The following is a 12,991-nucleotide window of genomic DNA, read 5'->3' as shown; positions in this document are numbered from 1 at the left end:
CATGTTGTTCATAATAAATTCCACATTTGTCTTCCTAAACGTATATGTCAGGATGGCCGAGTGGTCTAAGGCGCCAGACTCAAGGCAAATCCTTCCTTAAAAAGGGCATTCTGGTCTCCGAATGGAGGCGTGGGTTCGAATCCCACTTCTGACATAACCTTTTGATAGTGGATGCTGAACGCATGTGACAATTAGTCATGAAACACATAAACAAAATACACATGCAGCTCAGACAACGCACATCCATTTTCTATACCGCTTATTGTTAAGAGTGCTGGAGCGCATTCCAGCCGGGTTCACCGTGGACCGGTCCGTCGCAGAGTCCAAGCACGTCATTCATATAAATGGCTTCCCTATATATATATATATATATATATATATATATATATATATATATATATATATATATATATATATATATGTGTGTGTGTGTGTGTGTGTGTGTGTGTGTGTGTGTGTGTGTATATATATATATATATATATATATGTATATATGTGTGTGTGTGTATATATATATATATATGTATGTATATATATATATATATATACACACACACATATATTGGATGGTTGGATGGATGGATATATCATTGTTGTGGGTTCTGTCCCGTCTTAAATCTTTGAGGAGATATAAATTGATCTATATGTATGATATTCATGCAAATATATCGCATTTTAGGCTTGGAATTGATGGTTTGCTTTTTTAATTTCAAATCCAGCTCCTAAACTAGACTCAAATTTGTATCATTTGTTTCCTACTAAAGACGAAATCATGTACTGGATTGTTTACCTAAACCCGATCGTTCTCCATTATTGATGAAGCAGCGCCCTCTGCTGATAAGACTTGAAACTACACCACGATGAGACGACAATCACTTGTTACTTGTCCAGACGTTAGTCAGTACCCGACCTTATTTGCCCTGTGAGATTTGACATACACAGTCGCCAAGAGTGTTTATGGTCGATGTGTGTGCCACAACTCTCATAGTAACCAAAGTTTTGTTATTAAGTATTTATTCAATCCCTCTCATGAACTGCAGGGAGAGACGAAAACAGCCATGCAAACGTCACCGTCTCTCATATACTTTATTTACTAGCTGAGTCATTGCACGGTCCCTTGTGACGTGGTAGCTGTCGTTGCGTTGAAGTAGTTCTTCTGTTTTGAGGAGAGTTCAGACTGAACGCGTCCTCTCTTATTTACCATTAGTCAAACAGCTTTTTAGTGACAACGAAAGCGCGGTTGTCAGGATGGCCGAGCGGTCTAAGGCGCCAGACTCAAGGCGAGAAACCTTCCTGGTAAAGGGACTTCTGGTCTCCGAATGGAGGCGTGGGTTCGAATCCCACTTCTGACAATGACTTTTCTCTATGTTGGAGACACAAAGTGTGGAACAGATATTTGTACTTACACAGCACTAGCAACCCAGCAAACCCTGTAACCCCTCCACTCTTTCACTAATTGCCATTTTATTTTTTTCCTGTAGTAATTCCTCACTTTTGTAAGTGTCAGCAATGTTTAAGTTTATGATGGAATACATTTATCTATCTTCTGTTTTTGTACAGCTGAGTTCCTGACATTATAAAATTTTAGTCTAAGCTGTCACCCATTGTTGCCACTTAAAGTGTCGCGTTGTTTCTTTTATTCAATCATGGGTTTTTAACACGTAAGAAAATAAACGCTATCCATCATAACATATCAATATATGAAATGTGCAGAGGAATAACGTGTGGAAAATGTGAACATTAAGGCATGCAGATAACGACATCATCAGCTATATTAACATGAAGTGAATGTGACCCCTCCTTTCATGTTGTTACTCCTCCACGCTCAATCTCCAGCCTGTATTCATGACGTTAATTTGACATTGATAAATTAATTTGTAAATATGATTAGAAGATGTCAGGCTCTTGTCACCCTCAGTCATGACTACAACATAACCTGCTTCATCCCTTTGTGTTGTGAGGGATGGGGCATAGCAAATAAGCTACCTTGGGGCATCTTATACTATGATTTCTGTCATTCCTTTGGTAAAAGTTGCTCTCAGGATGTTTTATGAATATGTTTTCAGAGGAAACTCTTCAGCGTCATTTAGTGGTCAGCTGATTTTTTTTTTACAGGCTCTGATTCTGTAGCAACACTTCGTTGGTCTGCTGTCGCACAGACTGCCTTTGTACAGACTTAATTTACTTTATGACATATGTTTCCTCAATGTATATTTTGTAATAATGTTGTAAAGTTGAATGTCATCACTCTAATAAATAATCTTATCATGAATATAATCCCAAACATCTTGAACTTGTCATTGCAAACGATAAAGGTTGATTTCTTAGTGAGTTTATTTACCTTCACTGAACGGCTGCTGCTGCTTAAAACCAGCAAAAATGATTCCATGAATAATGTAAAGCACTCTTCATGGAACCCGGGCCGCACGGCTCCCACGTTACTTGAACCCTGACAAAAGTTCAAGATGTTACATTTCAAAATGTTAAGGTTTGACAATTTAAACACTGTGAAACATTATAGCGGCGATTCTATTTAAGAAATATGAATTTTATTAGTTATAAGTTAAAGTTATTCATATCATGTTGTGGGGTAAAATTGCACACAACAGCAGCAGTGCAGCCTCTTCTCCCTGGTGGTCTCCTTCTTCAGAGGGGGGCTGAATGGCGATAAGACAAATACTTCCAGCAGGATAGGCTCCTCCTCTACTTGTTTCACCTCCATATCATCCCTGATGGAGTGTGAGAACGTGGCCCTGCCGGCCTTCATGCAAAGAGGCCTGGAGAAGCCGCAAGGGCTGCTTCCGTGACCCAAACAAATGCTTTGCTAAGCTTCTGTGAGGCTGTATCAAGGACGGGCAGGCAGGGGGTATGTAGAAGACCTGCAGAACTTTTGGAACCACCTTTAACACCACCTGTCTTGGGCCCACTTGTGTGATGCTGGGGGGGGGGGGGGGGGGGGGGGCATGCATATGGCTTTTGCTCAGGATGCTGGCAACTCCTGCACCACCTCCAGGAATTTTGGATCCTTGTCCATGATTGAAATACATTTTTTGAGTAATCAAGAATTCAAGAATATCTCACCTTCCCTCATTGACTCAGCTCCAGAGAGATGGGATCTGACTGACAGTACTTCCATCAGCGTTAGGGAGGGTTCCATGTGTGTAATTTAATCATATAATTACTTCAGAGGATGATGTCATGTCATATTCAAATAAACACAAAATATAAAGTGTCGTAGAATGAAAAGAATAATTACAAATGGCATTTTACCATTAACACAATGCAACATCCGTATTTTATCACAATAACTATATTTACATGGAGGCCATATAAGGATAAATAGTCAGTATAAAGTGATTCCGTGTACTATTTCACGGATGTATCAGAATTGTGCAATTCTAGTAGTATTTGTGTAATTACGTTACTTCCAGTATGTGAGGCATTTTTTATGTAATGCCTTTTGTTTTTGCACGAGTTTAATACAAACCTACGCGAACCGGAGGTTTACCGGGGTTGCCTAGCAACAAACTGACAGTAGTGGTTCATTGCACGTGCTATTTCTCGTGCACACAGAGTTTGTTGCTGACTAACAGGTTAACGGGAGTAGTCCCTAAACTGCATGTAAACGTACTTAAAACAAAACATGGTGCTCAATTGGAATTTAGTCTCCGTCTGAAGCCAGTTTTTTTAGGCTGCCACAGGTTTCGGTGAGCTGAGAGGCTGCAATCTCCAGTGTCACCGCTAGGTATCACTACATCCCGGAACTAGTCCTTCATTCACGATACAACAACAAAAAAATTAACAGATATTGACAGCGTGAATATGAATCACTTATTCCTATAATTCTATTCATCCAACTATTTTCTTTATTTTTTAGTCCGATTTATTAAGGGATTCTCAAGTTAATAAAAGGATAGAAACACTGTGCTCAACGGTGACAAATGCATGTCCTTTGTTGCCAACAGTCTCTTTAGAAGACAAGAATCGCATTGTTAACTCTGAAATGAATTTAATCGGTACACAGTCGGCAGTTCCTACAGGTTTACTTTCAGGACAGGTTTACCTTCAGTCATCGCACCTGTCCGCCCCGCCCCGCCCCTCCCAGTCCGCGCAGCAGAAGCCAATTAACCCTCTTAATAGAGCAGCTGGGCTGCCTCATCTCCACCTTTACTCTCCCTAATGCTGACCTAACTGCCGCTAGCATGGCGTCTGAACTGATGGCTTGGGTTTGGGTCATCTTAACACTAGCCCGGCTCAACAATGCAGAAAGCCACAGCGTCGCAATTGGACGTCTGGCCGGCCAGGACGAACGAAGCCCTGGTCAGGTGCATGAGGCGACACCGGAGGCCTTGAGGGGACGGAGTTTCTCCGTGCCGGTGTGGCACTTCTTCCGAGGTGAGTCCTGTTTCTCAGAGTTTTTCCATTGTCTAATAGGTTGAAACCATACAGCGAGCTTGAATGTTAAAGTGATCGTTGCAAACGTGTTCTATAAATTTAACTGACGCGACATTTTTTTTCACAATGGTGACAAACATTTAGGCTGCGAACGTCATAGCTTTATGAGATGAATTCACTCTGCTCCTCTGTTCAATCTCAATTCGTCTCCATACACACGATGGGGCATTTGTTCCTGTTAAGACTTTCGCAATGTGTCTTAATAACGTGTTGCATATGATTCAAGTTCATTAAAGAAAATATTGAAGTTTTCTGATGAATTGTAGAGAGATTTCTCCTCAATTTCATTTAAAATTACATTTTCTCAAAATGACTGTCTCCATGTCCTAAAATAGATAGGTTAATTTCAAGGGGATACATCAACAGTAGAGGGACAAAGGCAATTTAAGATTATTTACAGGGGCAAAAGAGCACATTAAATTCGCGTTGATCTCCATAGTTTCAAGCAGTTATTTAAATGAGCTGATCTCTGGTATTGAGAAGCTTGTTCCACAGGCTTTTTAATCTCTGATCGAGTTTGTTGGGCAACTAGAGATCATCAGTAGACTTGCGCACTGACTCATCAGTCCAAAGGGATAAGCCTGTAGTGTAGTAGCCTAGTAGTTTCCCTCGCGAGTCTCAAAAGGGCTCATGTTAGCTCGATCTGGTGTTTGGGGTTTTTTTTTTTTTCGATGATTTTTTTTCATTTACATTTGTAACTGTATTTTTCATCCTCCTTAAAGGAAGGGAGAACAGTCTTGACACGACGGATTTCCAGCAGCCACAGTTTCGCTGCAGTAATGGAACTTTTCACCTGCGCGTCTCACTCATCAGATTCAAAAATCTGCGTCTGGAAGGTGTGTTGGACTCGGCCTCCTGCAGTATGACTTCTTAAACTGATTCAGAAGCTGCAATCTCTCCCCGGTTCTTTCTGTAGATGGGGCTCGCTTGCTGGCGGTGCCGCACAGGTGTAACGGTACCGTTCTTATTCATCGATGGTGGTTGAGGGTGAAGCTCCCTCACACTGGCTGCCTCAAGGTACAATGTTTTCTCTGAGTAGTGTTGAAGTCCATAAGTACGCTTTCACCTGACCGCGAAATCATTTCTTGCACGAATATAATTGGGTCACACTCGCATTTCAGTAGCGTGTGCAGGAAAACACCTGAATTGGCGAAACATTTTCTGGCCACAGTGTCATTTGATGTCATTTATGAGGTGATGGATGAACTGTTATATTTGCTCTATTGACATCCAGAATGAGTGAACTGGAAATGGCAGAATCATATTTGCTTCACAGCTGCAAATGGTTACTTTGCGGATTACCAGTCCCTTCAAATCTGCTCGCTGTCGCTTGTCTGAATGCAGCACTATTCCTTGTAGTTTGCCTCAGTGACGGATGCTTCTGTCAGAGTAAGCTGGTTGAATTTCGGCCCTTTCATTTAGAAGCCACAGCACTGCTGATGAAATCACCGTTGAGAACTGCGCTGATGTCAAAATCAACAAGTGGCCGCAGCAGGTTTGAAACGGAGTACTCGTAGTGGTGAGGAGTGTGTGTGTGTGTATACCTGAAGTGTGAAAATATGTGATTTCATTAGAATTAACTTGCAGTCTTGATGTGTAAGTGGATAAATTTGAAATGGTCATTGTTTCTGTCAGCCACTGCGTCTGAAGTACAAATGGAATGCCGTCTGCTTTTGAATGGACAGAATGGTGTCAAAGAAATTAAAGGAACGTGTCAGTTTTTGGGGAAATGTGCTTATTTGCAGTTCTCCTCAGGGCCGGTTTAGAAGGATAGACTTTTCTCCTGTCTCCCCTTTTTTGGGGGACCTGAGACCCACAGACCAACCGGCTGCTAGTCAGCGTAGCTCAGTGAATCCAGAGACTGTAGCAAAGAGCTGCCTCACTCATTCAGCCTCCACACCTGCATTGTGTTTCACGTAAGGTTCAGGATGTTGGTTTTGTCTAGAAGTAATCCTCCTCTCTCAATTAGCCATGATTAGTAGACACAACTGCTGTTATACTCCTTACTTTATCAACGAGGGTTGGTTTAGGAACTGATTTATTTATTTCTAATAAATATAGAAAATGACACCAACTGATGGACAGTGGGGAGGGCATTAATAGGACTGGCTGTGTTAAGACTGCCAGCAATTATGCGCCACAAAATTGATACAATGGAATGATTGGGATTCGCTAAAACGTAGATTGTAGATTCACATTTTAATTGCTTGACCGCCTTCCAACGAATGTGTCGGCTTTTATTTTGGGGTTCATGAGGTGTCCTGCCAAACCACTTCTCCCAGTCAAGAGAGTCGTGAGTACGATGTGTCTGACTGTAAAATTACAGGGGCTCAGTTTTTGTTTTTTTTCATTTGGAATGTTCTGTTCAACCTTGGTTCAGCTGTTCCCAGCAAGCCCATTTGGTGACTTTGGATTGGAAATGGTGTCTTTTCCCACCCACTGCCATTGTGCTAAGCTAACTAGCGGTAGCTGGTCTCTTTGGGTCCACAGCAGGCTGAATCCATAGACTCACTCCATGAAATCTGCTTGTTTGATTTTTGGACAAAAGCTAAAGTAATACCAGGGTATCTTTCATAATGGGACAATCTCATGTTCAAGTGTGATTCTTGAGGAAAATGTTAAAATATGCTCCAAGGTTTAAAGCTGTGTTATGCAGCCATTATGCTAGAAGTGACTGAGGCTGTCAAGTCAAAATATCAGACTAAGGTAAGAATTTAAACCCTTGTTAATGTTCTGTAAGCATTCCTCCCTTGCTTTATTCAGTGCTGCTTTTTCTGGTATTTATATTCAACTCCTCATTGCAACCAATTCCAGTGGGAGGAACACAACCTGTCCACTTGGAGCAAAACAGTCTAGTGACCTCTGAGCAGAGCTCAAGGAGACCCCGGGTCAACAGATCAAATTGCTAACCATTGATCATCTGATTTGGACTTTTGCTTTACTCAAGCAAGCTCACATAGCCTGACTGTTAATATACCTTCATAATACCCTTGTGGAACATTGACTTGAAGACAAACCAGCAAATATATAGTGAAAGAATCCAGCTCAAGCAGCCTAAAACCAAACTGCACAGTGGCGAGGAATGACCTGAGTTCTCCTGTCCATCATGTCAGTGGCATTTCTGGTATAATCACAACTAGGAATAAACAGATACTAGTTTGTACCTTTTTTTTTTTTTTTTTAAAAAGATGGCTAGAAACAGCTTTTTAGACCCATTGTTTTTACCTCCGCTTGTATTTAATTGTGCTGCTGCGTTAATGTTGCTATTCAGCTGAGACTTGTGCTGTGTTTAGAAAAGTTAACTGTCACTGGATCTGAATGTCTTTGACTTTAACACAATCCAGTTCCTTCAGACGTGAGGCCAGCATGTCTCATTTGTATCATGAGCAGCCCAAGACTACTCCCTCACCACATCCCCTGACAAGCTATTGTGTTTTAGCCTGCATTTTTCAAACTATGGACCAGACTGAAAAGTAATTTACCAGACAATTTTTTTTTGACACTGCAGTGTCTGTCCTGTTAAGAAAACAGATGCCACAAAGACTTTTTTTTTTTAAAGGAACTGTCCATGACGTGGAGAAACGGCCGATAGGAGGGACACCCTTTGTTCATGATATTAAAGACAGAATTTAACAGCTTCTCCCTTTTGTCCTATGCTACACTCTCCAACAAATGGTTGTACCTGGACATGTAATTTTTGAATGAATCCTGTTGAGGGAGAAGTAGGCTCCATGGTGGAAGAAATAGGTTGCTTATGTGACACGCTTGGTTGTCTCCCTTGTGAGTGAAGGAACTGTTCATGTTGACCAGTCACGTAAAGTAATTCAGCTGAATTTGTTTTGGCTCTTGAAACAATCTTTAGTAGTTCAGTTTTGTTATACTTTTGCAGTTCTCCCTGCAATTAGTGACGGTTGGTCTGTCCACAGGCTGGAGATGGAGACGGGCCTCAACTGCTGAAATTGCGTTATTTTGACAGTCTGCTGCAGGAGAACACGACAGCTGTGGCTGTCTGCGACAATCCTGCCACGCTGCCTCGAACAGCCTCGCCAGTGTTGACTTGTAGAACACACGTCACTGTGAAGCTGCCCGCTGGAGCCAAACTGAAGAAGGTGAAGCGGCTTGGTAAGGACTAAGTTTAAAAACATGCAGAGATGTTTTTATTTTTCAAATTTGTATCATTAACAGTGTGGCTTATTAGCCACAGGGGAGGCGTTGGGAATGAGCAGAACTGGTTCCCAGTAAAGGATTTATTCCTAGAGTCTAGAAGTAGAATTGGCAACCAGGCCTGTAGCGTGAGCAGTTTCTGGTGGATGAATGGGACAATTGCAGGAGTCAATATTTAAATGAAGTCTTAGGTTTCCATCTTAGTTGGGGAAAAGACCATCGTTTGAGTTGCATTCAACCCTTTATCAGTTGTAGTAAATTGTTATGGGAAGTCTGAGATGCCTTGAATGTTATCAATGTAGGAGTTTGTCCGTGAAGTCTGTCCTCACACATCTTATCGCTGATCTTTAATCTACTAAAGATTTCTTGGAGAAATATCTAAATCTTCAGCTTGACGGTACTCTGCCTCTGAAGTGTAACTTAAAACCCCCTTAAAGTTGTCTCTTAGGGAGTCTGTTAACTTACCGATCCAGTGAAGTGCAGACGGACCCAAAGACATAACTGTTGGATGTGGTTGCGGGTGCAAGAGCCCCCACGCAGAAATGAGCTTTAAAATACTGCTTCACAGCCAGGTGTTGGCTGCCCTCACATTTAATGTAACACTGGTGCTGGATGTCAGGCATCTCTTACGGCTGCAAACTACAGATGAAAGGCCTCAAGTGTTTGAGTACTGCAGATAGGGGGAAGGGGGAGCAGGTTCTTGAAACATATCTGGGTAGCTGGGCAGAAATTGAAGCGTGATGAATTGGGGAGGTTTTTTTTTTTCTTTTTTGCTGGACTCAAAATAATGAACCTTTTTTATGTTTAAGATTTCAAACCTGAAATTTGAGTTTGTTTTTTGGCAGATTTGTTTGCAAATGAAGGATACTCAGTGAGACAATGGAAGACACCAGGTGCATTATTTGTGGAGATGTCGAGGTTGCCACACATGGTAGGTGGAGTGCCAAACATGGTCTGTGGCGATCGAGTATTTGTAAGAGCTAACATTACTCTTGTTAACAGGAGTCTGGCTTTGAGGTGGTTTATTTGGACTCCTCTGGGAAACTGTGCATGGTACTGGCAGCTTGTCCCAGTAGAATTCCAAAAAAGCACAGACATGCTAGGAGAGCTCGGGAAGAAATGGAATACAACACCCGGGACATTGACGACAGCTCTTTCGATTTTGAATCATTAGACGCGCCTGACAGGTCAGCTTCCGATACTGATCCAGGTGCAGCTACAATACAGGAAACTACAGCTTCAGATATTTATGAGGACTGGAACTTTGAAGACATCCCCACTGAACCTTTTGAGCCAGAATCCACGACGACGACTAGCAGTTCGATAACCGACCCAGACGCATCCTCAATAGAGGAAGTTGTTTATGGCTCTATGGATTATACCTTGTGGTCATTTGACGAGGTTCCTGTGGAACCATTCGTTGGAATAGACGTGGAGATTCCAGGATCCTCCACAACCACAGTGCCCTCTTCTAGTACTGCCATAACAACATCTACAACTACGGCTCCAGTCACCACAGCCAGCACTGCTGGTCCTGCCACCACCTCCACCACTGCTACTTCTGCCACGACGACCACTACGACAACCACCACCTCCACCACGACAACTACCACCACTACCACCACTACACCTGCCACCACAACCACCACCACCACCATTGCTCCTGTCACAACAACCACCATCACTGCCACTCCTCCCACTACCACATCAACGACCACAGCTGCTCCTGCCACCACCACCACCACCACTGTTACTCCTGCCACAACAGCCGCCACCACTGCATCTACTACAACAGTTGCCACCACCACCACGTCCTCTACAACGGAGTCCACCACCGAGGCCACAACAGCCAGCACAACTGCTCCGACAACGACCACCACTTCTGCCATGACCAGCTCTTCTGCAATCACCAGCGTTACTCCTGTTACAACGATGGCTACAACTGCAGCTCCTGCCACCACCACCACCGCCGCCGCGACAACAGTTGGGACCACACCTGGAGATACGACGACTCCTGCGTCAACGACGGTAACCACTGTCCCTACTTCTACAACTACCACCAGCACAACTACTGCACCTCCTACAACGGCTGCCACCACTGCCTCTCCTGGTACAACATCTCCTGCCACAACGACGGCAACCACCTCTGCTGGCACGACAACTCCTACAACCACAACATCTTCTACCTCCGCCACACCTTCTACCTCATCTGAAACCACATCAACCACCACTGTGGCAACTACAGCATCCTCTGCCACAACTGCTGCAACCACCACAACTACGACCGCAGCAACCACAACAACCACAACCTCAACAAATACTACCACTACAACTCCCTCAACCACTACTTCGACTGCCTCCCCCACCTCTGTGACAAGCCCCCCCCCCACAGCTTAGTGTTGTTGCCACTGGAGCAGCTCACTGGTGGAGAGCTACCAGCCTGCATTCATACCTCTCGTCCAAATGTCTTAAGAGTTTATCACAATAAACCAAATCAGTTTCATTTGTACTTTGGAAGTTAATTACTTGAGTACAGCTGTTTAAATGTGTACGACTAGAATGACTTGCTGAAATTTTTTATCTTGATCTAATTTTAAAGCTCAAATAAACGAATTATTCCTACATTTATGCTAGTTATGTCACCTAAATATATACACCTACCCAGTACAGTTGCTTCTGCTTTTAAACTTGAGTATTTGGTTTCTGAAGAGTCTGGTATCGGGGGGGGGGGGGGGGGGTACAGCACTTTTCAACATTTCCATTATCTGACCAGTGGTCCAATGCAGTTGAATTCTTAACGTAAAACTCAAGCCTTTAAGACCTGATGGTGGCTTTTCCCAAGTTCAAAAATACCTAATTATGATAAACTACTGAATGTGAAAAGCTTTTTGACTGTTGGGCTGTAAAGATAAGAACATTCTCATTTACCCAAATCAAGATCCATCCTCCTTAAGTCATGAGCCTGCAAAATAGTTTCAAGTTATGTCCTAGTCCTTTATTTAGATTTAATGCATTTCAAAATTTTGTGGATTGCGGTTCATTCATCTTAGTGTATACACTGTACAGTAGGCATATATACAGATGTGTGTGTGTGGTTTGGTATTTCTGTGCCTTAGAGCTGTAGAGACATGCGGTGACTAACTCAAATCTGCATTTCTTGACTTAACTGCTTGACTTTAAGCCGTAACTTTTTGTATCATCTTGAAAGAAATCAATATTTTTTCCTCCTTTCAAATTTAATGATTCTCACTTATCAAATATATTTTGACTTCTGCACAAATCCTTGACAAAATGGACAATTTAATGCAACATAGCAGCCGGCAGCTAAACAGCAACATTACCATGGCCCTCATTTGTACAGAGCTCCTGATTGTACCACTCCTGGAAAATGTGGATTTAACTTGGTGTGGCTTTTATTGACCCTTGGTGATAAACATCAAGTCTGCTGGTAAAAATTCAACTTCAAGTACATGCAAAATCCTGTGCTGCATCAAACACCTACGCAATAACATACATACAGTAAGTAATGGACTGTATAACCAGTTTTGGGGATTTGCCATCTTAATGCCAGTTATCTCCATCTTGTGATGTAACTTTGGTTCCTTCCTAACCTGAAGCAGTTAAAGTACTCTTTGAGTTATGTTTCTGAATAATGAAGCCTATGCAAGATGGTTGGAGTACAGCTTGAATGGTGTGGCTGTTCAGACGTTTGTACAGATCATTTGGGGGTTGGCTGATTTAACCCCCGGCGGCTATAATACACTTTCCGGCGAGCCGCAAGCGAATCTGTCAAGTTAGGCAGGAAGTCGGACACAGGAACGGCATAGCGCATCCGGTCAACCATCAAAATAAGGCAAGTTTCGAAATAAAAGCTCTGCGTGATGATAAAGCTGGCAGAGGAGCAGAATCGCTAGTTGACGTGAAGAAATGCTCTCCAGGTGTGAGCAGCCAGGCGCCAGGCTCTCAAGGGAAATGACGCTTCGCGGCGCCTCCGCCTCCTGTGTGTCCCAGGGGTAAGGCTCTCATGAGCCCACGCAGGTCTCAAAATAAACCCTAGATGGCGGTATTCTACTTGTGTTCTGTACGTCTTTGAAGTTCTCAAGAGGAAGCAGGAACATGCCGAGAATGTCTAAGTGTGAATTCCCCCATTTGTGGTGTAGCTAAACTTAAAAGTGGCTACGAGCAGGCAATCATGTCAGAATGATAGCGTGAAAAAATATGTTTGGTCTGCAGTGGTCACCTTTTCATGTCCTCCACTTTGAACATGTAACATTTAGTATAGAACATGTAGTTTAAGGTAATATATGACAATTTTTTTAAAAAAGAAAAAGCGGATATAAACAAAGTTAGTAAAACCTTAACTTGATCAGTG

At 42.7% G+C, this 12,991-nt stretch overlaps 1 protein-coding gene and 2 non-coding genes across 3 annotated transcripts; all 3 read left to right on the top strand.

Annotated features, from left to right (window-relative positions):
* Positions 1-46: 46 nt before the first annotated feature.
* On the top strand, positions 47-154 carry trnal-caa (transfer RNA leucine (anticodon CAA)). Its single transcript has 2 exons — positions 47-84; positions 109-154. It is a non-coding gene; the product is annotated as a tRNA-Leu (tRNA).
* Positions 155-1,242: 1,088 nt separating this feature from the next.
* Positions 1,243-1,352, top strand: trnal-caa (transfer RNA leucine (anticodon CAA)). The gene is made up of 2 exons: positions 1,243-1,280; positions 1,307-1,352. It is a non-coding gene; the product is annotated as a tRNA-Leu (tRNA).
* A 2,799-nt stretch (positions 1,353-4,151) lies between these two features.
* On the top strand, positions 4,152-11,243 carry LOC147252517 (uncharacterized). Its single transcript, XM_086219341.1, has 6 exons — positions 4,152-4,395; positions 5,178-5,291; positions 5,372-5,472; positions 8,382-8,577; positions 9,465-9,550; positions 9,622-11,243. The coding sequence occupies exons 1-6, from the start codon at positions 4,203-4,205 to the stop codon at positions 11,014-11,016; spliced, it is 2,085 nt and encodes a 694-aa protein (XP_086075467.1). The 5' UTR covers positions 4,152-4,202; the 3' UTR covers positions 11,017-11,243.
* The last annotated feature ends 1,748 nt before the right edge of the window (positions 11,244-12,991 follow it).

This window comes from Aulostomus chinensis, chromosome 12 (genome assembly GCF_037954235.1).
Source record: "Aulostomus chinensis isolate RoL2024-O1b breed Wild chromosome 12, RoL_Achi_v1.0, whole genome shotgun sequence".
Taxonomy (NCBI): domain Eukaryota; kingdom Metazoa; phylum Chordata; class Actinopteri; order Syngnathiformes; family Aulostomidae; genus Aulostomus; species Aulostomus chinensis.
This window is presented reverse-complemented; position numbering and strand designations above follow the sequence as displayed.